The sequence below is a fragment of the Macrotis lagotis genome, chromosome 1 (assembly GCF_037893015.1).
Source record: "Macrotis lagotis isolate mMagLag1 chromosome 1, bilby.v1.9.chrom.fasta, whole genome shotgun sequence".
NCBI lineage: Eukaryota > Metazoa > Chordata > Mammalia > Peramelemorphia > Peramelidae > Macrotis > Macrotis lagotis.
Genome location: NC_133658.1, coordinates 545,881,960 through 545,909,342, shown reverse-complemented (window position 1 = coordinate 545,909,342; position 27,383 = coordinate 545,881,960). Strand labels below are relative to the sequence as shown.

Sequence of the window (27,383 nt, the reverse complement as noted above, 5' to 3'; positions counted from 1 at the left end):
TCAACATATTCTTCCTACATTCTGAGTTAGCTACTTCTACTTCCAAGCAAAAGTTTGTGGATTGAGAAGTGTTGCAATGGCTCTGGAAGTAGGTATACTCATCAATAATAAGTAGGACCCAAAGAATATTACTCAGAGTGGCAGGCTTTTAATCATTTATCATTACTCATCATGGTGGACTGAATTTGGTGTCAAGAAGACTTTGGATCCTGCCTCAGATCCACCACTGGCTATGTGTTCACTTACCTCAATTTCTTCACCTGGAAAAATGAGATTTATCAATATTCATTCTAGAAGTACAATCTGGCTCTGTGACTCCTTCCTCTCATTGTTTGGTTTCACTCAGAACCTCAATTTCTTTTTTCTGTATTTCATTTTATTTTTTCCAATTACATGCAAAAGTAGTTTTTCAACATTCATCCATTTGCAAGTTTATGAATTCCACATTTTTCCACCACTCTACCTTCCCTCTCCCCTCCCCATGGCAGTAAACAATATGGTAAAAGTTGTGCATGTAGTCATGTTTAACATTATTTCCATATTAGTCAGGCTTTGAAAGAATTAGAGAAAGGGAGAAAAATCATAAGAAAAAACAAAAAATTTTAAAAAGTGAACATTCAGCCTCCATAGTGTTTTTGGAAGGTGGGGTTCCCCCCAAATGTGGATGGCATTTTCTATAACAAGCCTTGTCTTTGATCTCTGAACTGCAGAGAGGAGCTGAGGTTGATCATCTCATAATGTTTCCATTAATGTGTACAATGTTCTCCAGTTCTGCTCACTTCACTCAGCATCAGTTTATGTAAATCTTTCTAGGCTTCTCTGAAGTCCAGTCAATTATGATTACAGTATAGTAGTCTATCACATTCATATACCACAATTTGTTCAGCCATTCCCTAATTGATGGACATTCCTTCAATTTCCAATTCTTTGCCACTATAAAAAAGAGCTACTATACACATTTTTGTAAATGTGGGTCATTTCCCACTTTGGATGATTTCTCTGGGGTACAGATCTAGCATTGCTGGATTAATGGTATGAATGGTTTTGTTGCCCTTTGGATATAGATCACTTGCTCTCCAATAAATCTGGAGAAGCAGAATCTCAATTTTAAGAAAAAAGTCCTGGCCAACCATGTCCTCTTGCCCCATCAGCCAAGAACAGCTTCTATATCCTCCCCCCACTCGCATTTAGAAAGTCAATTCCTTGAGAATAGATTCTGACTTTGCATTCCTAGCTCTTAGCACCTAAGTACCTGGCACATAGGAAATGCTTCATATATACCATTTTGAAATAACATAAGTGCTTTGCAAACCTTCAGCCATCAGGTAAATCTTCACTATTATTACCACCATACAAAAGATCCAGAATTGCCCTGGAGCAACAATCTCTTCTGATTTGACCTTCCCAGGAAGATATTTAAATGGGAATTAATGGGTATTCCCTTTCTTGAACTTCTGGACAATCCTGGGAGGCATACATGCCCAGTTAGTAGATGAGGAAAGAGAAATTTAAGACTCACCCAGAATCACATAGATAAGTGGCCAGGGCAGGATTCAAAAATAAATTGACCTTCCTAACCATAAAAAGTTATTATTTTTACTCTCTCCCTCCAAATGTTAATTATCCCTCAAGAAACTAAGTTCTCAACCTCTCCCATGAAGAACTAATGAGCAGCATGGTGTAGTGGATACAGCGTTGCAGTTGGAATCTGAGCATCCTGGTTTCAAAACCTGACTCTTACCTGTTCCTAGTACTGAGTTTGCTAGGAAGGTCGCTCCTGGCTTTAAAACTGTTATCTTATAGCTTTAGTTCTCCTTTTGTTTAGTTACTCCTTGAGTAGTCCTTTTGACAATGTTGTCTAAAAACAAATATAAACTTCGTTTACCTGTAACAAATATAAATCTTCCCATTGCATCAATAAGATGACACAGATATCCTGGAAGGGGACATAGATTCCACTGCTTTATAAAATTCTGCAACATAGCTGATAAGGCACAAATATTTGAGTCAGGGAAGTGGGGCACTCTTCCTCTCCTAATGGAGTTCTTGATAGCACCTTCCCTCCTCTAAATGAGACAGTGACCTGAAGCAGACATCCTGAGATGGGCTTTTCACTAGCAGAACTCTGATGAATGCCAAGACATCTTGAGTCAGTTTTACGGTCTTAAGTCAGTTTTTATTGGAGTCATTAATTTTATGGCTCCTTGTTCACTTCTATAAATGTCTTCTCTAAAAACTAGTTTGGAGGTTCAGTTCCTAACTGGGCCCACATTTATGCATGTTTGCAAGGCTGGAGAATACACACACACATGTTAACCTCATTCCATTTGGTCTTAAGACCAACCTTTGGAGGCTAATACATGTTAACCTAATTCCATTTGTTTTTATTAAGGCCAAACTCTTAAAAGATTGACACTTTCCATCACTTACATAGAAATCATAGAATTTATAACTGAAAATCACCTTAGGGGTTCTACAAAATCTATGTGGCCTTTTTTGGTTGATAATACTGATACTGTGGCTCTTCCAAGAGGGTTATCCCTTACTGTAGGAGAAAAGCTTCTTACTATAGGATATGTAGATGAAAAGATTATCACTGAGCAACAAAATTATAGTTGAACACAGAAACACGGGAATACCTACTCATTAGCCCAGCCTAAGAGTCAGATAGCATTTAAATTGTATTTTAAGGTTTACAAAGCACTTTGTTATCTCATTTGCTTCTCACAAACCTGGGAGACTGGTGGTATTTTTGTCCTGATTTTACAGATGAGTAAATTGAGGCTAAGATGAGTAAAGTTATTTGCCCAGCTTATTAAGTAACTGTGGCAGGATTTGAACTTGGTGTTCTTGCTTCAAGTCTATATCACTAACCTCTGTTCTGCCTAGCACCAGGCAAAGACTAGTCATTGAGGACAGAGTTATAAAGTGAGGCAAATTTGGGGTGGAATCAATAAGACTTAGAAATTGATTGGGTATGGGAGGGGAAGTGAGGAGAGAGTTTGGATAACTCTGGAGTTCTGAATGTGGGTAATTGGAAGGTTAATGGTACCCTCAACAGAAATAGGGAAGGGGATATGGAGTGGGATGGGTGATAGGTAAGAGTTTTGCTCTATACCTACTGAGCTTGAGATAACTACAAATGCCCCATAGGGAGGACTTAGTGATGCAGGATTAGTACTCATAAGAGAAAGGAGACCTGGATTACATGCCTGGGAGAAGTCAGTGTAAAGATCTTAGTTGAACATTATACTCAAGGAAGTCACCAAGAGATTATAAAGAGAGGAGAAATAAGAAGAAAGTATAAAGCAAAGAGAGGACAGTGTCTTGGAGAATATGCACAGTTAGAACCAGGACATAGGTGATGAGAAGACTGAAAAGAAATAGCTAGCCAAGTAGGAGGGAATCTATATGAGCACATAGATAATTCAGAAAATTCAAGGGAGAGGAAGTTTCCAGAAGAGAGGCTGATCAACAGTACCTTACTGCAAAAAAGTCAGAAAAAATGGTTGAGGACTAAGAAGAATGCATTGCATTTGGCAGTTAAGAGATCGTTGTTGGTTATCCCCCATTGAAACCAGTTGAGTGATGAGGTCAGATACTAAAAGGGAAGAAACTGTGAGAAGTGAGTGGAGGAAATGGAGGCACCTGATGTAGACAGTTTTTTTCTAGATTAGAGGAGAAATATGGGAAAAGGACAATAACTTGGTTATTGGTAGGACCAAGTGAAGATTTTTGAAGGATCAGAGTGATGTGAACGAGCATCTTTGTTCACCAAAAATTTTACTTGGTTCATTCACCATTCTAGATCCTAGAGCAAATTCATATGCTCCGAGACTGACACGTTTCTTGAGATTCTGATACCTTCCTTCCCCATTGTTGCTTCTCTGCTGGGTGGTAGCAGCAAGGGAAATGACGATTCTAGCTTTAGTCAGACTTGACAGGGTTTTAGCATTCTGTCAAATAATATAAATGGACATTTAGTTGCTATGACAGGAAAGCTTTTCATATATGAGAATGAGGAATTAATTTCACTTGCTCAGAACTTCAGAATCCTATCAGAGGCACATAGACCCAAGCCTCCTTGTCCATTACACATCCCAAGCTATGGCACAAAGCCTAAATATGCTCCCCGTAGCAGCTATGTTTTCCATATATAGTGAGACCTATGGAACCAAGTTTAAAAGGTCAGAAGTTCTATTTGGGACTCTCAACAGGGAAACTTGTTTTGTCTATAAAAGGTAATAATTCCTTTGTTTTCACTCTCTCACAGAACAATGACTTTACTCAGGTCCCACTCAGAGAGTACATCATGACCACAAATTCTCAAATCTTTTGCTCTAGGCCTATGCCAAACTGACAAGACTTAAAGCAAACTGACCAAAAATATCTTGCTACATTTTAGTAAGGTTCATCACCAAAGTGTTGGCAACAACATGAACTTTTTTTAATTAATGGAAATAACCATCTATTATTATGGTTTGATGAGATATATTAGTTGTCTGAAAAAAATTTGAAGCACTTAAATATTGAAGGATGGAACTGTGAGCATGATTCCCTTTGAGGTTAAGAAAATCAGAATAGGTTTTCAGGATGCCATGGGTGTCATTTACCAAGGTTTTACTGTGGCATTCATTGAATTACCATAAAACACTTTGGTGTAGAAAAGGGAATAAGTTGTTTTATGTAGAATTCTATTCAGTCTATATTACAGAATGACAGAATTTCAGTGTCAGAAAGGACCTCAGACCACCTCTAATTCAACCCATACATGAAGACTGATTCCCCCCCACAACACAAGTGATAGAGGTCATCAGCTTTTGCTTTTTGGTAGTCCAAAAGATTAAATGATCTAATGGATATAACATCCAGAAAACCTAACCCTGTATGTCCTCAGTTTGTTAGCCTAATTCTGGTGACAGTTTGTCCAACTGTTTAATACCTAATAGAAGTATTATCTAGTAGTCCTGACTCTATGTCACTATACCCTGGCAATTGGAATTCTGTATAGCCTCTCAACATTATTCCAACCAAAAGCTCCAATCAAGACAGGGTATTCTTTGCCCAATTTGCCAGTCCTATAGTTTATGTGTCCGGAGTAGGTTCATGTTATGACCTATGTCCAAATTAGTTGTTCATTGATAAGGTCAGTCAGTAGGGTGATAAAGTACTGGGGTCCCTTTTTGTACTCAACAAAGCCTTACAGCCAGGGTTAATGTTATGGCCTGGGCTTTTGACATAGCAATTGCTTCAAGTCAGATGTTCAAGTCTATTGATAATATATGGTTTGGTGGTTGACATCCATGAAAACTTCAGCTCAATGCCAGGCCTAGTGGAGAGCAACTTGGTGGTCAGGGTATTGCTATGGCTCAGTTTTATACTTGGTCTTATATTCAGGGTCTAGTGAAGCCTTAATCACTATGAGTTAGACCTATGAAAAGTATGAAGGTGATCTTGGTTCCTAGACGGTTGGTAAAAATTTCAAGTTCCATGGTTTATAATCTGGTGATGGCATAGTTGAAACTCTATAGCCTTATGGTAAGATGAGATGACCTGTGTATAACACAGTAGATGAGTATGGTGCCCACACACTTGTGGACCTGGTGTAGCTTTGTGAAGTGATGAACATGTAGAGATGAAGGAAACATGAAGTGATGGCTCTTCTGGGCATCACTGTCACTTGTGTCTGATTTTGACCAGAAGTATAGTCAAATTCTAATATAGTAGCTACATCCTCAGGAAAAGGGTCAGAATATTATGCCTTGGAAGCTTTATTCTTGGTTGTTTTCAAAGTTGTGAGCCTGGAACGATGTTTAAGTGGAGGTGACATAATCCTGCCTCTCTGGGGGTGGCAGTCTCCTGAAAGGGCAGAAGTAGTCCTTGTTTGATGCCCTCGGAGTGGTGTAACTTTAGCTTGGGAACTTTGCCCTGATAAGGCACTCTTGGGACCTACTGGGTGCTTTGAGCTTATTATATCTGCAGTCTTGACCTTATGTTCTGCATGAAGAGGACTCTTAGCCTGTTTCTTGACCTTCCAGTCACCTAAAAGTGGCTTTTGAGGCAAAGGTAAGTGATGACGTAAAGGTGAAGGCTGAGGTCTGGACTGAAGCCGAGTCTGAGGTCCCCGTGATCGTGGTCGTGGTCGTGATCGTGGTCGTGGTCGTGTTCGTGGCTGTGGTTGTGGTTGGGTGAGGGTTGATGGTGATGGTGGAGATGTAGCTGATGGTGATAGACATAGGGAGAAAGGGAGAGACTGAAGTGAAGCTGGAAGCTGATGATTTAAGGAGAGCTCTGAATGGTCTTGACTCCTTAAAATCTTGGAAAGGTGGTCAATGAATGAAGGTGTCTGGGACCGCAGATCAGAGTTCAGTGAAGCCTCAGTCTGGTGATTAGCATCCGGAAGAGTTTCAGAATCAGGAGATTCAACAGGTATGGCATCTGAACTTGCCTTGAAATAAAGGCAAGGTAAATGCAACACAGAGGCACAAGCACATTGTTTGGGGCATGGAGATGGTTTATAATTCAAATAAGATGATGGTATTGCCAGTGATCGGTGGTGGGGGTGGTGGGGGTGATCACTGAGGCAGGGCAGCTGTGCAGAGGCAGTTCTCTGGAAAGGTGTGTGTGATGAGCTGGTGATTTGGGTCTGGAAATTGAAGCATGACATCTGCTCAGCCCTGCAATGATAGCCTCGATCCCACAATGGTGCTATCCTATGAGGAGGACATGGTAACCGCACAAACTTGGGCTGTTGACAAAAACCTTTTGGAGGCAACTGGACCAGGGATGCTGATGAAAAAGAGACCATGTGAGTAAGGTAAAGAAATGAGTAAGTATGGGAATATGGGAAGGGAATTGTGGAAGAGGAAGTAGAGGGATTGTGAAGACCTAACAACAACAGTAAAGCCTTTATGCTTTGCAAGTATTCAAAGCACTTTTACATACATTATCTCATTTAATCTACCTGATAATCACATTTAATTACTACAAAGCTATGATCAACCCCATCTGATAGATGAGGAAATAGAACACATTTTTATATAATCGTGCTGTCTGACATTTCACCCAGCATTTTCCTAGCAACAGGTGGTAAAGGTACAATCAATACTGCCATTTTATAGATGATGAAATCCGAGACACGAGTAAGAGAAATGACTTGCCCAAGGCCAAAGTGTATAGTAGTAGCAGGGGCAGGACTAGAACCTAGGTCTCCTGATTCTCAGATCAGTGCTCATAGATGTGAAGCTAGAAAATAACTCAGAGGTCATCTAGTCCAATTCACATCATCTTACAGGTGAGTGATGATAAAACTGAAGTTATGGGAGAAGCCTCAGTAACTGTTGAGATTATGCAGCTGAATCAAGAAGCAGGATTTGAACCCAGGCTCTTCCATTATTATAACTCAGTTCTGAAAATCCCCAAACTTGGATCAAAAGGATGAGACCCACTAACCAAGAGATAGGTGATGGGGACCCTTTTAAGAAAACCAAAATTCTCACCTGCTGGAAATATCTTGTATTTTCTCACCATTCTTCCACTGAAAGATTTCCTTGAGAAAATGATATATTAACAAAAAAAGTAAGGAAGTCTGATTCCAGTTATCCCCAAATATGCTATTAATCAATAATTAAATGTTCTTTAAGTTAGTTTTTCCTTGTCTGGGATCTCTTTTTCTTTTTTTAACCATTTCCTAATGTCTTCATTTTGAGTCATTTTCAACACATGTGTTATTTTACATACATATGTATATATTATACATCCTTAACTCAGGATCAGCCTCAATAGAATGGAGCAAGTTATTCCTTTCATTCCCAGTTTTGGTCATGTCATCCATCTTATCTGTTTTGTCCCAATTGAAGTCTAGAAACAAAAAAAGATTGAAGTACTCTAATTGTGAAATTTCAGCAATCACTCATTGATTTCAATAAAAAAATTTTGACAAAACATCTTGTCTCATCCTCCGAAACTCACAAGTTGCTCAAGACCAGTTCTAAAATTATTGACTTTGCTGAAGAATCTCACAGACTCAAGGTTCAAATATCATTCAAACCTCTCCCTAAGAGACTTCTTACATACTTTTGAATTTGTAATAGCTACCTTAGGAAATTGCAAACAAATTGGATTATAATAAAACCCCATCTTCTAAATTATGCTTTTTCCCTTTCTGTCCTCCCCAGGGTCATGCTGGTGATTCCATACTTTACAGTTCACCCTATCCCAAAGTGTGTCTCACCAATAGGAACTATTAAGAAGACCAGGAACAAGGGAATTTCTAATGTCCCAAAGTCAGGACAGAGGTTCAGTCTAATTCTCAGTGACCTTGGTAACTTAGAAATTTGTCTCTGTGTAGTGGAGACTACGAGATTAAATTCACACTAGAAACAAACCAAATGAAAAAAAATAACAAATCAATCCCTTCTAAGAAATGGGTCCTCCTTGGAGGACTATCTCCCAAAAACATTTCAATTCCTTGAGTAGAACCAGTGCTGAGGGGAATATTGAGATCATGTTGACATCACAGAACACCAGTTGTCTATTGGACACCTGAAGTAACTTGATAAGATGGAAGTTTAAAAGTGATCCTTTATCCTATTTTCTTTCCCATTTTAGAGACAAAATAATCTAGATCTGAATATATAGTAAACAGCCCTTTTTGTTCATTCTTTCCACATAATTACTTTTCTTTACACCCTTTCAAAGGTTTATTTCTCTTGATAATCACAAAGCTTGAAGTCCTGTTCTTACTACATAGAAACCTCTGTATAGACCCTGTGTCTCTTTCACCATTTCATAAATCTGCTACGGAACACAGTAATTTACTCTTGACGTTAAAAAAAAAGGCAAGAAAAATAAAGTTCAAAAGCTCTGCTTCAATCTGCACTCAGAAGTAGGTACTTGATAATTAATCTTTATATAATTGAATGAATTTATAACCAATTTACCTTTGAGTAAAGAAAATAAAATATAGTGCCATCTTCAGGTCTGCAGAAAATTAAATCCTATAGGAGGAACCCAAAATGAAATTTTCCCACTTTGATTTTATCTGGAAAATACCCAAGAGTGATTTTATGAAATCTACCCAGCTGGAACACAGATTATAGCTATAAAAGTATTTCAAGAAAGAAAAAATATATATAATAACTACAACAATGTAAAAAACAACCGCTGATGAAAAAAATGGAATGTACTGAAATGATTTAAAAAACATGACAAAAAGATAGAGAAGATAATCCCTGTTCACTGCTTCATGAAGGGGGAAAGTCCACAAGTGGTACACATTTTCAGACTTTCTCAATATTTTTAATCAATTTTGAAGATTTTTTCTCTTATTTTTTGTCTTTAAAAAATGAGGAGGGGAAGAGATATTGGATATTACTATGATGATATAAAAAACAAAGACAGGTTTAAAATATTTTAAGTACTTAGAAAGCAATAGGAAGGTAGTAATGACAATAACAGATCCTAGTCTGTATCCATCACTCTATTTGTGAAAGACTATGGGACCAATCAATCAACAAGCATTTATTAAGTTCTTACTAAGGGACAGGCACTATGCTAAGCATTGAGGATACAAAAGACAAACAAAAGCATAAAAAAAACCTGCCCTCAAGGATCTTATAACTAATTATGAACAAAATATATGAGTAAACATATATGAGAAACATATAGAGTAAAAGTAAAATCACTTAAGAAGAAAGGGTGGTGTTAAAACAAGTTATCCCACTAACCATCTACAATCTTAAGTACTTAAAATGTGGGGTTTCATGTGTCATGGACTCCTTTGTCAGTCTGATGAAACATAAGGACTCTTTCTCAGAATAATGATTTTCAATGCATAAAACAAAACACATAGGATCACAAGTGAAATCAATTGTATTGAAAGAGTTATCAAAATATTTAATAAACAAGTACGTGAACCCAAAGTTGTAAATCCTGATCTAAAGTGGTCTTCCAAGACTGAAATTTGACACACACTGGTTTCTATTGCCCCCAATGGCTTAATAGTAATCAAAGGCCCTGCCTCTATAGAATTGAGTCAACACCCAAGATTAGGGAAATCAGAGACTCCAAAAGAAATTTTTAATATGCTTTCTGCTTTGTAGTTTTCAAGAAATATTTACCAAACTTGTGAATTTCCCACAATATTTCAATTTGTAATGGAAAGTAAACTGTTCTAATTTGAGTTGCTTTATCATTTAATTGTATGACCCCGTCTGAGTCAACTCTTAAATCCTCAAGTGAAGCCACATGAACTTTGTAATGAGTTTTTGAAAATGTCTTGAGCACTTTCTCAAGTTAACCTGAAGCCGCTGCAGAATACCACAATCTTGTTTGGTGACCATTGGTCTAGAGCACAGAGCCCTTTTTTTCTCTCTAAACCTTCCCAAGTTAGAGTTTTCCCCTCCCACTTTCCTGTCATTGAAGGGATCCAATTCAGAGGCTCCCTGAGCCTGTCTTGTGGGAGAAATCAGAAATGATTTGCAACTCCAAGGAACAGACACCCAAGGGCTGAGAGATAGTTGTTTCTCACAACTATGTACATGCTTGCAGCTCTCTGTCTCTCCCAGTCTTATTCCCAAGAAAATACTATCTTGTCTATCTCTAGCTACCCTGATTTTTCCCACATCAGAGATGCTAGTATACTCCATGGAAGCCCACTCACCAATAAGAACCTTATGAAGATAAAAAATAAGTAAGAATCTTTAAATGCTCCTAAGATTAGGAAACTCAGCCTGTTCAGTTCCTTGATGACTGTAAAGCTTCTGTAATAGTAGAAGACTATGGGACTGAGTCTCCAAAAATCTCAAAATATTCAGAAATAAAATAGTTCAGAAAAATAGACTCTCCTGAGGGGACTATGTCTCAGAATGCAGAAAAAGCAGAAATGCTTTCTTAGACACCTATAGTAGCATCAATTTTTCTCTGTCTCCAAAAGAGAATCAGGGAATGCCCTGACATCATAAGCCATCAGTAGACCTTTGTCTTCTTCCATTTAGAACCATACAGCTTGTCTCTAGGGGACCAGTATACAGAAACTCAAGAGACAAAAGATACGCCTGCAATTGGGGCTGTGTTAACATAAGCAAGCAACATTGCCTCCCTTGAAGCTGTGTCAAATGCTATTTGTTCCCTATTAGTTTTCACTAATTAAGATACTCCTATTGACCCTTTCAAGAGAAAATGCAGTACTTGATTTTTACATGTCTGAGAATTTCTATTCTGTATTTTCCTATTATATACTTTTCCTTGTAAGGAAATTTATATGATTTATATAAATATAAATAAATTCACATGTAACTTTCAAAGCTGCTTATCTATGTTTCATTCAGACTTTCCCTCCTTTCTATGCATTTAAAAAATGCTTCAATAACCCTCTTTTCTTTCCCTGTTTCATTACCAGCTTTTTGGAGAGTCATTTATAACCTCTCCAGGTCTCCTTTGCCCTGCCTTGCAAAATAAGACTAGCCTACAATGATCACCTCTAACATCACTTCTGGCTCTAAATCTAAAATTATGAAATTCACAGGCTCTAATTCTAGAAACAACTCACAAAACCATTAGGCCTTCATGTTTCCATATATCAATACCCTCTCAAGTATGTCTTCTCCACATGACACTAAGGAACATGAATCCATCAGACTCCATGGAGAGCTAGGAACATGTGTGAGCAAACTACTTGACTGGGTCCTCAAAGACATCCTGAAGCTCTTGGTCCCATGAGCCAAGTGGAGAAGGATGGGAATATGAAAGAGGAGAAAGACGAGGCAGCAATTCCAGCAGCTTGCCTCTACTGACCCCAGAGACCCCAGAAGCACAGATGTGGACTGCCAGAGGCCCAGTAACTAATATCTACCCAGATAAATGCTTGGGGAACGTCACCCTATCTAGCTTCCCCTCTTCTTCCAGAACTTTTATTCCTACATCTGATAAAGGGCTCTTGCCACCTTTGTAATCCTTCCTGACACAGGATATTCCTTCTGTCAGTGAAAGCTCTACCTGCCTGAAATCAATCCACATAACTACAATTACATGTCATGAACCCTCTTAACAGCTAGCTATATTTACAATTTCTTGGAGGCTGAGCATATACACCAAATCATCTCTCCTTTTTTAGATTGGAAAACAAAACAGACATGCTACATATAGAGAAAGATAGATAGATATAGATATATAAAGATATATATGTATACACTATATCTGAATAGTGAATCTGAACCAAGTAGATATATGGGAAGGAACAGAAATGTATTTCTACTACTATGCAAAAAATGACAATCAAGCTTTTCTGAGGAAAAAAGCAACAGAAACGAAACTATTTTTTTTCCCTATTGAAAGGGACAGTGCCACCATCACTCCAATATCAGTCAATCTGGCTGGCCATCAGCCTATGCATGGTTTCACTTGGTTAGGATCAAGACATAGCATATGAATTAACAATTCTCAAATCAAACTTTACCAGCATTAAAGCAACAGTAAAAGAAGAGTAGGCCCAAGAAAAGAATGCAGGGTCATTCTGTGATTCACAGGCCCAAACTCAGCAGAACACAATCTAAAGTAAGTCAATCCCCTAAGGTGCCCTCCTGCCCCCTGACTCTCTGTAGTAAATGATGCTGGTCCTTGAATAAGATTTCTAGGTACTCTATAGTAATCTTTTATAATTTGTCTATGTAGAGAAAAAAAAGAAACTAAAAGAAGCATGCTGTGCTCCATCTAAGAAGGCCTGGGTTCAAGCCCTGCCTCTTACCTAGACATGACTGTATGACCCTGAGCAAGTCACTTAATTCCTCCTTGCCACAGGTGCTCCAAGCTGCTAAGACCATAAACTGCAGTGAAGGAACAATTGGCAAAGGGAGTTTCTTCATCGGAAGTTCCCTACACCAATGAAATCACAGGTCCAGTCCCTATCCCATAGTGGAGCAAATAATACTATAAAATCCCTGCCTTAGAAGATTAAGTAGTGGTGATTAAATCTATGTGTTCTTCCATTTGAAACAGAGACAGAGGCAGAGAGATGCAGAAAGATTGCAGAGGTCTAATGATTAAGACTTCTACCCACTTCATAACAGGGATGTATGGACTGAAAATGCAGAATCAGACATACAGATTTTTTTATACATGACCAATGAAGGATTTCATTTTGCTTAAAATGCCTATCTGTAGGCAAGGCTACTTTTTTCTTTTTCTTTACAACCGAAAGACAAGGGAGAAAAGAGAATAAAAACTGATAAGGTGAAAAAAATAAGGGACATTAATATATGTCTAAGTATGTATATATACATAACTTATATATACCCCCTACAGAAGAGAAGACCTAAATTCTGCCAGCTCCCTTGAAGTTATTTTATCCTGTTTTGAGAAGAATGATTTTCTCTCCCTTGCTATTTTGCTGCTTCTTGCCTTATTAAAGGTGATTTTAGTGTCATTTTTTGAATGTGCTCCTTATGTTACCAAAGCAGTTTCATTTTTTCTAAGGGCTGAGATGCTCAGAAATATTTTTGGTTTTCTCTGCTCACCAAGAAGTGTCCTGACAGAATGCAGCAATAGCAAACCCATGGAAAGACTCCCTCACTACTCTGTCCCATCTTCCCAGAATTACTTTCCCTACAAACTGCCCTCCACACTTGCCACCAACATTTTATCTGTAAATGTCTTCTTTCTCTCATGAACCTTAGCCATGTTCTTTTCCCTTCTGTATATGTATTCTCTACCTGAGAAGGATGTGATTTAATGTTAGAAGTCATTAAAATTACATTCTTATTGCCAAGCAGCTATCTCATTGAGCAAATCCCCAATCTGATGAATGTTGGGCAAATTTGTCTCTGAGCTACACTTTCCCCAATCTGATCAGTCAGAGGAAGCACAGTGGATAGAGAGCCTGCTGCATTGCTAAAAGTCTGTCTTCTGAAGTACCCTTGCTATAGGACCAACCCCAAGTAGGTCATTTAACTCCTCAGGGTTCCAGTCAATTTGCTAAGTTTCAGAACAGATCCTGAACTACTTTGGTCAAGATGATCTTTCCCTTGGGAAGTCCACTCCAGGATAATAAAAATCAATATGACTCTTTATGCTTAATACCTGTATACTTCTATTTTTTAAAGTGTATGAGTGTGCATTAATGGGATTTGATCTGCCAATACATATAATTGCCAAAGCTAAAAGATTTCAAATTCATGAGATTCTTGGAATGTAAATAAAAGCAGCACATATACATAAAGGAAATCTTGCTAACACGTAGTTCCACCTGCTTCTGGACATTCCATTCATTAATCTGTTTCTTCAATTATTCATTTGCATAAAGTTCACCTTCAGGGTGAAGTCCAGATGATGGGGCAATCAATCAATTCCTGGCCTCGGGACACAGTTTCAATTAATTCATTGCTGAAAAGGTCCAGGAGTTGGCTCCTCTGGGATAGCTCTGTTTCTGGATCTCTGATGCTTCTTCCAATATTTTGAATCTTCCAACCTGGTCTGTCTCAATACTAATTCACCTTAGAACAGAAAATAGCAAACACAAAGAGGTGAATAATCAGAAGTATCTCATGTTCTCCATCCCCATACATGGCGGAATTATCTCAAGTTCTTAGGTGAAAGAAATCACATTTTCCTACTAAATTTTTGTGTGTCCTTTCAGCTCCAACTCTTGAACTAATTAAAGGGTTTTTCTCCCCCTTCCTGGAGCAGTAAGCCTATGGAAAACAGTCACCTAACAGCTTTGATTACAAAGAATCTAGGCAGAGCATGCTCACCAAAACCAGGATGTGGGCCAGAAGTAGCCCTAGCCCCCTGAATATGCTCTGAGGACTGGATCCCAATTGGCTAGGGACTCTCCCCTACCCTCTGCATCCTATTACACAGTTATTAAGTGCAAAACACTAAATATAGAAAAGGAAAACAAAGGTCTTGGTTGAGACTGAACTTTATTTCTTTAGCCTAGAAAGAAAGAGAAGGGGGGGGGAGGGAAATGAGAGAGAAAGAAAGAGAGAGCAAGAAAAAAGAGAGGGAGGGAGGGAAATGAGAAAGAAAGAAAGGAAGAAAAAGAAAGAAAGGAAGGAAGGAAGGAAGGAAGGAAGGAAGGAAGGAAGGAAGGAAGGAAGGAAGGAAAAAAACAATAAAGGAAGGAAGAGGAAAGGAAAAGAAAAGGGAAAGGCAAGGTAAGGAAATAAGGAAAGCAAAGGAAAAGATAAAGAAAAAGGAAAGGGGAAAGGGAAGGAAGAAAGGGGAAGAAAAAAAGGGAAAGGAAAAAAGAAAGGAGGGGATAGAAGGAAGGAAAGAGGGAAGAAGGAAGAGAAGAAAAGTGAATACATGAATATAAAGGCATCTATTAAACTTATGACACAAAACACTGCCAAACACCAAGGATATAAATAAAAAAGACACTTTCCTTAGTTTCAAGAAACTCACATTCTAAAGGGAAGAGATAATATGTATAGAAAACTTTAGTTGAAAGTCAAATAGAAACCAAAATAGATGATGATGCCTCTTCTTTAATGTCATTTCCACTGGGAGAAAAAAAAATCACATTTATTTCTGATGTCATGAAAGGCAGGGCTAGAAACAGAAGCAGTGACCCAGAGGGTGGCACTTTTCCAGGGCATCGGGGGCTTACCTGTTGCTTGGTGGCAGTTGGTCAGTAATTGGTGATGATGCTGAGCTCTGTGGGCCCCTTCCCCACAGAGATTGTTCCCCTACACATTGGTTACAAGGCCCAGGCTGAAAACAGAACTGGTGCTCTTGGGGGAAGAGGAGAGATTTCTATTTCCAGAGCTTCTAGGTTCAGGGCCCTTCATCTTTATCGAAGTCTTAAGGGAACTGGTGTTGGCTTGACTTCCCTGGAGTATGCTATTCCTGTCCTTGTTGAGGTGGGGGTGGGGAGTTACTTACCTGTCTCTAGGTGACAGTTGGTGGCAGTTGATGTATATAGCCCCTTCTTCACAAAAATTGTTTCTTTAGATGATGCGCAATTTAATTAGCCTAACAAAATTTTACAGAGGAGAATGTCAAAGAATTATAAGTAATATTGCCTAAAAAATTGGAACATGAAAAGGAGCCCATAAATTGAAGAACGGATGAACAATTTATGATGACATGCCATTGTCCTGAATTCTTATCAGTGTAATGATCCACTAGGATTCCAGAAGATTAATGATGAAATATTTCACCCACAACTAAATAGGGAGAAGGACTCAGAATACAAAAAGAGAACACTTATTTTTTTCAGACATGGCTGATGTGAAAATTTTTTTTACTGATTCTACATGTCTATGATGGGCTTTGATTTTTCTTGTGTTCTCAATGGGAAAGGGGAAGGTGGAATGGGAGAGAAAGACGGTGAATCTTGACTAATCTTCACTTGAAACAAATGTACATGTTTATATGTAATATATATGAAAAAGAAAACTTAAGAACTCTGATAAATACAATAACAATGATAATTCCTGAGGACTTGTAATATAGTGACCCTGGTTTTTGTTTGGACAATCTATAGAGTCCAATTTGATTTAACATCCACAAAGTGGCCTACCTCACTTGGCTTCCCAGACTTTCATTTTTTTGCTTTTCTTTATCACAATTTTTTAATTTTCTCAAGCAACATATAAGGAGAAATAGAATGTTTGGGTTCCAATGTCATAGACCCACTGTTACAAATGAGAGTTCTGAGAGTTGCTTTATTTTCCATTTTTAATAAATTGCATTACTCCTTGTATTTGTTTCCCTAGCACCTAGTATGGTGCTTGGCACAAAGAGGGCACTTTATAATAAATGCTTGATTGACATCTTCCAGTATTCATCAGGGTGTTTTCTTCCACTTTCATCCTTAAATGCTCTAGGAATGATTTGCCTCTGTTGACTTTCTTTCCAGTTGAGAATGAGAGTAAATAGCAATATCAAAGAAAATTCTAAAAATATTTATGATGGAAAATGTCAGCCATAACCAAAGAAAGAATTATGGAGTCTGAGTGAAGATTGAAGTACTTTGTTTTCACATTTTAAGTTTGATTTTTGGGTTTTTCATCATAGTTTTTCCCTTTTGTCCTGATCTTTCTTTCACAATGTGACTAATATGGAAGTATAACATGATTGTGCACATATAATCAAATAATTGCTACCTTGGGATGGGGGGGTAGGGAAGGGTGAAAGGGAAAGAACATTACACTTTTCACTGGCACACAGTAGACATCTAATAAATGCTTGTTTCATTGTCTTTTCTTGTCATGTAGAAGGATGAGAAATAATCAGACAGCCCAAAGTGTTCCATTATTATTCATTCAATGTCAAGAAATATAGAAGATCAATTTCCCCAGTCTACTAGAAAAAGATCACAATAAAACAATTGAAAGAATCTACAGAACCCCTCCAGAAAGAGACCCTAAAATAAAAACTCCAAGGGCTGTAATAGCCAAATTCCAAAACACTCAAATAAAAGAGAGATTATTGCAAACAGCAAGAAGAAAACAATTCAAATACAAAGGGAAGACAATCGGAGTAGCATAGGACCTATCAGCCTCAACAATAAATGATCAGAAGAACTGGAATAACATATTTTTGGAGAGCTAAAGACCTGGGATTACAATCTAGTCAGGGGAAAAGATGGTAGTTCAATGAAATACAGGACTTCCAGAATTTCCTGACACAAAGACCAGAACTGAACAGGGAATTCAATCACCAAACACAAGACTGAAGAGTACATAAAAAAGGTAAATGATAAAGGGGACTTAAAAAAAACTGTTTTTAAACAAATGTTGAACCCTAAAAGGGAAGATATAACAATTCTGGAACTTTACTTCTCTAAGGATAATTAGAGCATAAAATATAACCTAAAGGATATGGGTTTGAATTGGGTCTTGTCTATCAATTAAAGAGGTCCAAGATCACATCACTATGTCTGAGACAAAAGGCCCTTAAAAAAAAAAAAAGCATGAATGTTCATTTTCACTTAAGTATATCACTATACCTTTACTGCTTTAAGCACCTTATCTAATGAGGGCATCATAAACTGTGAGGATCTGAGACAGTGTCTCTGTTACTTACAATCATTTGTTAGGTTCTCCTGTGAGACCTCCAGAGCCTCCCAGTACTTAGAGATCTTTATGATTCTTTCAGTTAATTAGATAAGGGTTTGAATTAGCCAGTGTTTCCCTTAACAAAGTGTTAAGTACCTTGGGTGGGGAAGGGGGTAAAGTGGGGAGAGAATAGGCCCTGGACCACTTAACAAGGTGTTAAGTACTCTGGGGGGGGGGGGAGGTAATGTATGAAAGAAAATAGGCCTGGGGGGAGGGACACAAATAGTTCAAGAAATGATGTGGCCTTGGATGATACTTTGGCTTGAGAGGAGGATTGTGTGTACTTGAAAGATGATACTTGAAACAGTGTAAGGTAAAAATGATTATAATTAGAATTTAATGCAATTTGAGTCAATGCTGTTTATCAAGCAATCAAGTAAATAATCTGTGATGATATCTTGATAATGTACAGGGTATTGAGACGATAACCCAAAATGACTACTTGGAGTCCTCTCAAAGTGGTAACAAAGAGTTAAAATTTAATTTGGTTCTTGCAAGAATTGGGGCAGCTCCTAACCCTCTAAGAGAGAGAGCAGGAAAAGCCGAATTATAGAAGCTGAAGCAGGGTCAAAAAAATCACCAAAACCACAACCCATTCTCCTTCCTTTTTTCTGCTGACCCTTACAACAATTGGTCAAACTTGATGGTCCTAAGAGAAGGGGAGTGCACCTAAGCTTTCCCAGGAGGATCTGTCTTTTGTTTACATCTTATATGGTTAGGGTGACATAATTTTTCTAGCCAGAGATCCAGGTTCTCACATTCACCTGATTCTTGAGAAATAGAAACTGAGGCCTATGGTTTAGACTAATTTAGCACTATGTTTCTGAAAAGTCAGCACTTTCCCCCTCACAATAGCATGAGGAGCTTATCAAGCAATCAAATAACCAAACTTTTATTGATACTTGACAAATAATGTTAGAGCACCAAGGAAAGAGGCACAAAGATTTATAATTTTAAAGGGAAAGGGAGAATATGAATAGAGTAAATTCTATTCAAAATATTTAGGCCAATAAGGGTTTAAAAATCTAACTTAATCTACAGGGAGGGGGCGCAGGGAATGGGAAAGATAAGGAAAGAAGGGACTGATAAAAGGGAAGGGAAGGTATAAGTGAAAACAAAAATAGTTAAATTTTTAAAAGAAAATTAAAAGGGGAAAGGTAGTAAAATTTTGGTGAGGAGGAATAAGAGAAAAGGAAATAGATAAATATAAATGGAGAAAAATAGCATGGAGGGAAATACAGAATTAGTAATCTTAACTGTAAATGTAAATGGGACAAACTGTCCCATAAAAGAGGAATGGATAGCAGAATGAATTAAAAACCAGAATCTTACAATATGTTATTTACAAGAAACACATTTGGTAAAAGACTGGAGCAAAATATATTATGCCTCAGCAGAAGTAAAGAAATCTGGGGTAGTGATCCTAATCTCAGACAAAGTAAAAGCAAAAATCATTCTCATTAAAAGGAATAAAGAAGGAAACTACATCTTAAAAGGCACCACTGGAAATGAAGCTATATAATTACTAAATATGTGTGCACCTAGTGGTATAGCATCCAGACTCCTGGAGGAAAAGCTGAGTGAATTACAAGGAGAAATAGGCAGCAAAATTTTAATAATAATGGGATACCTCAATCTCCCTCTCTCAGAATTGACCATGTACTAGGGCACAGAAACCTTAAAATCAAATGTAGAAAGGTAGAAATAATAAATACACACTTCTCAGATCAGGATGTAATAAAAATTACATGTAATAAAGGGTCAGGGAAAGATAAACCAAGAACTAATTGGAAATTAGTTATCTTAAATAATAGGTGGATCAAACAGCAAATAATAGTAATTATATCCAAGAAAATGATAATAATGAGACATCATACCAAAATTTATGGGCTGCAGTCAAGGCAGTTTTGAGGGGAAACTTTTTGTCTCTAAATGCCTATATGAATAAAATAGAGAAAGAGGAGATCAATGAATTAGATATGCAACTAAAAAAGCTTGGAAAAGAACAAATTAAACATCCCCAAATAAATGTCAAATTAGAAATTCTGAAACTCAAGGGAGAGATTAATAAAATGGAAAGCAAGAAAACCAATGATCTCATAAATAAAAAACTAAGAGGTAGTTTTATGAAAAAGCCAATAAAATACACAAACCTCTGGTTATTCTGATTTTTAAAAAAGAAAGATAACTAAATTATCAGTACCAAAAATGAAAAGGGTGAATTAACTACCAATGAGGAGAAAATTAAAGAGATAATTCAGAGCTACTTTGCCAAACTATTTGCCAATAAATTGACAACTTGAGTGAAATGGATGACTATTTACAAAAATACAAACTGCCCAGATTAACAGAAGAGGAATTAAATTACTTAAATAACCCCATTTCAGAAAAAGAAATTGAAGAAACCACCCTAAAAAAATTGAATAAACTCCCTAAGAAAAAGTCTCCAGATCCAGATGGATTTACAAGTGAATTCTACCACATATTTAAGAACAATTAATTCCTATTCTACATAAACAATTTTTAAAAATAGGAGAATGAGTTATGCCAAACTCCTTTTATGACATCAACTTAGTGCTGATACCTAAACCAGGAAGAACCAAAACAAAGAAAATTATAAACCAATCTCCCTAATTGATCCAAAAATCTTAAAAAAAATAATTTAGCAGTGAGACTACAGCAAGTTGTTACAAGAATAATACACCATAATCAGGTTGAATTTATACCAGGCAGGCAAAGATGGTTCAACATTAGAAAAACACTCAACATAATTAAACATATCAATACCCATAGAAATCATATAATTATCTCAATAGATGCTGAAAAAGCCTTTGATAAAATACAACATCCATTCCTTTTAAAAACACTAGAAAGTTTAGGAATAAATGAAGTTTTTTTGTTTTGTTTTTTTTGTTTAGGTTTTTGCAAGGCAAATGGGGTTAAGTGGCTTGCCCAAGGCCACACAGCTAGGTAATTATTAAGTGTCTGAGACTGGATTTGAACTCAGGTACTCCTGACTCCAGGGCCGGTGCTTTATCCACTATGCCACCTAGCGGCCCCTGAAGTTTTTCTTAAAATAATAAATTGTATCTATATAAAACCATCAACAAACATTACATTTAATGGGAATAAACTCAGAGCATTTCCAATAAATTCAGGGGTGAAATAAGGTTGCTCATTACCACTATTACTATTTGATATAGTATTACAAATGCTAGCTGTAGGAATAAGAGAAGAAAAAGAAATTGGAGGAATCAGAATTGGCAATGAGGAAGCAACACTTTCACTCTTTACAGATGATATGATGTTATACCTAGAGAACCCAAGAAAATCGTTTTTTAAAACTCTTGAAAAAATGAACAAATTCAGCAAAGTAGCAGAATATAAAATAAACCCACATAAATCATCAACATTTCTATATATGAACAACAAAACCCAATTACAAGAGATAGAAAGAGAAATTCCATTTAAAATAGCTATAAATAGCATTTAATACCTGGGAATCTACCTCCCAAGACAAATTCAGAAACTATGAACACAATTATAAAGCACTTCTCACCCAAATAAAGTCAGATCTAAATAATTGGAAAAATGTCAAAGACTCATGGTTAGGTTGAATTAATATAATAAAAATGACAATTTACCCAAATTAAATTACTTATTCAGTGCCATACCAATCAAACTACCAAATAACTACTTTACAGAGCTAGAAAGAAATGTAACAAAATTCATCTAGAGCAACAGAATGTCAAGAATAGTAAGGGAACTGATGAAAAAAACATAAAGGAAGGTAGCCTAGTTCTACCAGATCTAAAACTATACTATAAAGCAGTAATTATCAAAACTGCCTGGTACTGGTTAAGAAATAGAGTAATGGATCAGTGGATTAGGATAGGTTCAAAAGAAAACACAGTAAATGATTACAACAATCTACTATTTGACAAATCCAAAGACATCAGCCTCTGGTATAAGAACCCACTGTTTGAAAAAATTGTTGGGAAAACTGGAAAACTGGTATGGCAAAAACTAGGCATAGCTCCACATCTCACACCCTATTCCAAAATAAGGTCAAAATGGGTATGGGATTTAGACATAAAGAGTGATACCATAGATAAATTAATAGACTAAAATATATTCCATCTATCTGATCTATGGAAAAGGGATAAATTTGTGACCAAACAAGAATTAGAGCACATTATAAACTGCAAAAATGAATGATTTTGACTATATTAAATTAAAAAAAGCTTTGCTCTAATAAAATCAATGGTGCCAAAATCAGAAGAAAGGCAGAAAGTTGGGAAACAATCCTCACAACCAGGAGTTCTGATAAAGGTCTCATTTCTAAAATATATAGAGAATTGCATCAAATGTATAAGGTCACAAGTCATTCCCCAGTTGATAAATGGACAAAGGATATGATCAGACACTTTCCAAATGAAGAAATTAAAGCTATAGCATATGAAAAAAATGCTCCAAATCACTATTGATTAGAGAAATACAAATTAAAACAACAATGAGGTATCATCTCACACCTATTAGATTAGCTCAGATAAGAAGAAGGGGAAATGATCAATATTGGAGACGTTGTGGGAGGACTGGGACATTGATGCATTGCTGGTGGAGTTGCAAATGAATCCAACCTTTCTGGAGAGCAATATGGAACTATGCCCAAAGAGCAATAAAATTATTCATACCCTTTAACTCAGCAATTCCAATTTTTAGGAATATATTCAGAAGAAGTTGAAAAAATGGGGAAAGTCCTACATGTTCCAAGATATCCATAGCAGCTCTTTTTGTGCTGGCAAAGGGGATGCCCATAAACTGGGGAATGGCTAAATAAGTTATGGTGAACGAATACTATGAAATATTATTTTTCTATAAGAAACCATAAGTGGTCGGACTCTAGAGGATCCTGGAATGACTTAGAGGATCTGATGCTGAGCAAAAGGGAGTAGAGCCAAGAGAACAATGTACACAACAACAACATTATGAGATGAACAACCTTGATAGAAACAACTCCTCTAGGCGGTTCAGAGAGCTAGGACAACTATATTAGACAACTATTAGGACAACTATATTATCCCCAACCAGAGGAAGAAAAGCAAAACAAAACAAACACACAGAAAAAAAAAAAAACACCCCTACCGAATCTGATGAACACTTTATAAAAATTATCTCTTATGTATCTCTTTCTCTTAATTCTAATTCCTTATGCCAAAAATTACTAATTTATAAATATGTTTAACAAAATATGTATGTAAAATGCTAACCTGACTGTTCCCTACTGAGGGGTAAGTGGTGGGAAGGAAGGGTGGAGGGAAATGTTGTAACTTGTAAATATACATGTACAAATCGATGAAAATTTTAAAAAAGAAGAAAAAAGAAGAAAAATTAACTGTGATTCTATATCACATTCAGGATCAAACACAAAATCCTTATGTTTAGCATTCAAAGAGCATCCCTATCTTTCCCATCTTCAGGCATCTTTCCCCCTTCCCTCTACCAGGGACTCTGACATCTAATAATCCTCTGACAAAAACTCCATCTCCTGACTTACTTTCCCTGTCTGTCCTACCTGAGAGAACGTTCTTCCTCCTCCCCTCTGCCTCCTGGGCTCCATGACTTCCTTCAAGACCTATCTAAAATCCCACCTTGTTCAAGAAGTCATTTCTGATTCCTCTTAATTCTAGTGCCTTCCCTTTGTTGATTATTTCCAACTTACTGTATAGATAACCTTTTTGTACATAGTTTGCATATTGTCTCCCCATGTTAGTTTATTCCTCTCTAAGTCTTTTAGCTTTCTTTGTATTCTCTGGCACATAGTAGGTCCTTAATGTTTATTGACTGACTAGGTACCCTGACATTTCACCTATGCCTGCCAGACTTAGAGAGACTATAAGAAATTATGGAAGGTAACTTGATTATACAAATGTTTAAATTAAAAAATGCTTACAGCATACAAGGCCCTTTACTTGTTTCTGAAAAGACATATCTCCTCCCCCTGGAAAAAAAAAGTGCTTTTCAGTCCCTGCTATTCAGGAGCCTACATCCTATCCTATTGGGATAAAACTCGCTCCTCAAGCACAGCCTCATCAAATTCCTCTCAAGAGGGGGCAATAACTACCCATGAAAAGTTGATTTGGTAGAGCAAAATAAAGGTTAAAGGTTCTTTTCCAAAAAAAGATTTTTTCCATTTATTGAAATCATTAAATACTTAATGAAAAATATAACATAGATCAAGGACAATCCTAAGAGACCTGTTATGAAAAATGCTATCCACATCCATAGAAAAAACCATGGAGGCTGAATGCAGAGCAAAGCATATTATGTTAAACTATGTTGTTTATTTTTCATGATCTCTTTTCCCCCCCCTTGATTCTGATTCTTCTTTCACAGCATGCCTCATGTGGATGTATGTTCTACACAATTGTACACGTATAACCTTTATCAGATTGTTCACTGCCATGGAGAGGAGGGAAGGAAGAAAAGGTGGTAGAAAAATGTAGAACTCAAAAACTTATAAAAGGATGAATACTGAAAACGCTTTATATGCAATTGGAAAGAAAAAAAATATAAAACAAATAATATTGTACTACTATCTCATCATTTCATGTAATCATTGCTCTTTGACTGACACAATCTAATTTTTAAGTAATGTTACTAAAACTATTTGTTCTTATCTCCCCTCTAAGTTCCCATTTCCTTTACTATATTTTTGACCTAGATCCTATTTATATGACCATTTTAAAACTCTTGTTTCATTTATTCCAGGAATTCTAGTAAAGCCTCAGGGCAAATTGATGGTTTTGTTTACTATTTATTTTAACATTTATACAGTACTTTAAGGTTTGCAAAGTACTTTACAAATATTATCTCATTTTTTTCCCTCAAAACAACCCTAGAGGTAGGTGCTCTTATCAATCCCATTTTATAGTTGAGAAAATTAATGTAAACAGAAGTTAAGTGATATGCCCAGGTCCCACAGCTACTAAGTGTCTATGGCAGGTTTTCAACACAAGTATTTCCAATTTTCTATCTACTGCATCATCTATCTGGGTACCAGGTTTTATTTTTAGATAGGGAATTTTTCTTCTTTCTTCTTTGTGACTTGAGCATCCCTGATTCCATGATATTTTTTTATTGTCAGGATTTTCTTGTGCTTATTTTTCCAGATTTACTTATTGAATGGGACTTTGGGGGGGGGGGGGAGCGGAGAAGAGGTATGTTCTGAAATGGTAAGACCTCTTTCATTACTGTTCTGTATTTACCTGGGGTCTGAGTGATGAGTGTTCTTCAAGCATCTCAGGAGTAGAAGGTCCTGCAAAGGGTGGTGTAACTAAAGCAATTTGTGCCAGATTGGTGTCCAGGCCTATGCTGAGGAGCCTATGCCAGGTCTGCAGTGGGTAATGCATTTTTCCAGCATACACAAGATTGTTGTCTTCTTAGTTAGAGTCCTCTAGGTTTCTGAGCCCAAGTTGTGAATCAAAGCAACCGAGTTTCAGGCTCCAGGGTCTCCTTGACCAAACCCTGTTCTAGGCTCACAATTTTTTGCTTTTTGTATACAACTTCGGGATTGACTTTTCCCTAGGCCATGAGCTCTACTCCCAGAAGGACTTTTTCTCCCAACCCTTTCCTAGGATCTGCAGGTTTCTGGTTTTCTCTGTGTGCAGATTTGGACTAGCAAGACACACCTAAGGAATTTCTTGATCATTTCCTGGTCTAGTGATTTTTGCTTTTTATTCCTTTTTCTAGTAGCCTTGAGAGAGCTTGGCTATTCTGGTTCCGATCATCCTGCCTTCTTGAAGAACTAACTTCATTAATGCTGTTCAAAGATACTCTGATGATAAACATCAAGAGAAGCATAAATTGTGTTGAAAATGAACATCAGAGTGCAGAGGAGCACAAGGTGAGTTCAGCAGGCTGCAACAGATGGTAGAAAAAGAACTCTGAAGGAATAAAGAATGTTATCAGGGAATTGTATGTCAGAAAAGATTAGTCACATAGCAAGAGCAACAGATAAGGAGGATTGCCTGAGTATACCAATGTTATACTCCTGAGGTCAGGAGAAAACAAATCAGGGAATTGGAGCATGTTGGGAGGATTTCTTATGGATGACTTTTCGGAAGACACAAAGCCACACAAGACGGTAGGCATAGATGTGGTTGAATCTGTGTCACTGGCACAAGTCATCTAGATCACAAATATCCTTGGATTCATTTTTAAGGGTCTTGAATTTGAAATGCTATAGTTAAAAGAATATCTTATACTGACATAGACTTTATGAGGTCATAACTAGGACATAAAGGACAATCTGAGATTCCATCTCTGTTTTATACAGAGATGAATGAGATTTTGCTTCTACTCACAATAGATAACTATAATGCAAAGTAGCTGATGTCATTTTTTTTACCAGTCTTGTGATTTCACTGGTCTTAAAAGTTCCCAGAAAAGAACTAGTTCTTTTTTTTTTTCTTTTTTTTTTTTTAGTTTTTGCAAGGCAATGGGGTTAAAGTGGCTTGCCCAAGGCCACACGGCTAGGTAATTATTAAGTGCCTGAGACGGGATTTGAACTCAGGTACTCCTGACTCCAGGGCCGGTGCTCTATCCACTGCACCACCTAGCCACCCCAGAAGAACTACTTCCAACAAAGAAGATTAGTACCTTCTTTAAAACTAACAGTCTTGAGGGCCGCTAGCTGGTGCAGTGGATAGAGCACTGGCCCTGGAGTCAGGAGTACCTGGGTTCAAATCCGGCCTCAGACACTTAATAATTACCTAGCCGTGTGGCCTTGGGCAAGCCACTTAACCCCGTTTGCCTTGCAAAAACTAAAACAAAAAAACTAATAGTCTTAGACACTTGCCTGGGACTTTGAAAGGTCATACAGATCGTTTGTGTTAAGGTATAACTTGAATCCAGGTCTTCTGACTCCAAAGTCTATTCTCCACTATATCACTCTAACTCTTTTTTTTTTTTTTAGGTTTTTGCAAGGCAAACGGGGTTAAGTGGCTTGCCCAAGGCCACACGGCTAGGTAATCATTAAGTGTCTGAGACCGGATTTGAACCCAGGTACGCCTGACTCCAGGGCCAGTGCTTTATCCACTACGCCACCTAGCTGCCCCCACTCTAACTCTTAATCTCGAATCTTAATGTCTTCCTTCTGAGACTACCCCTAATTGATCCTGTTTATATCTTGTTCATAGATAATTGCTTGCATGTTATCTCCCCACTAGACTGTGAACTCCTTAAGAACAAGGACAGTTTTTTTGCCTTTCTTTGTACCCCCAATGCTTAGCACAGTGCTTGCTGACTTGACTTGATACT

General features: G+C 37.3%; 1 protein-coding gene across 3 annotated transcripts; it reads right to left on the bottom strand.

The window, feature by feature from the left end:
- Nucleotides 1-328: 328 nt before the first annotated feature.
- LOC141507044 (uncharacterized) lies at nucleotides 329-16,099 on the bottom strand. 3 transcript variants are annotated; one of them, XM_074214334.1, is made up of 4 exons: nucleotides 15,883-16,099; nucleotides 10,664-14,489; nucleotides 7,500-7,549; nucleotides 329-6,789 (listed from the first exon to the last, which is right to left on the bottom strand). In XM_074214334.1, exons 3-4 carry the CDS (start codon nucleotides 7,528-7,530, stop codon nucleotides 5,756-5,758), a joined length of 1,065 nt encoding a protein of 354 aa, XP_074070435.1. In that variant the 5' UTR covers nucleotides 7,531-7,549; nucleotides 10,664-14,489; nucleotides 15,883-16,099; the 3' UTR covers nucleotides 329-5,755. The 3 variants fall into 3 exon arrangements, with proteins under 3 accessions (XP_074070435.1, XP_074070433.1, XP_074070434.1); XM_074214332.1 differs by lacking the exon at nucleotides 15,883-16,099 and adding an exon at nucleotides 15,608-15,871; XM_074214333.1 differs by lacking the exon at nucleotides 15,883-16,099 and adding an exon at nucleotides 15,608-15,871 and having other exon boundaries at nucleotides 14,305-14,489.
- Nucleotides 16,100-27,383: the final 11,284 nt, after the last annotated feature.

Bases quoted from the DNA above. Each gene is read 5' to 3' on its own strand.
- LOC141507044 (XM_074214334.1), bottom strand. From the start codon at position 7,530: ATGGTGAGAAAATACAAGATATTTCCAGCAG. The intron at 6,790-7,499 runs GTGAGAATTTTG...CTTTTTCATCAG, and splicing joins ATACAAGATATTTCCAGCAG to CATCCCTGGTCCAGTTGCCT.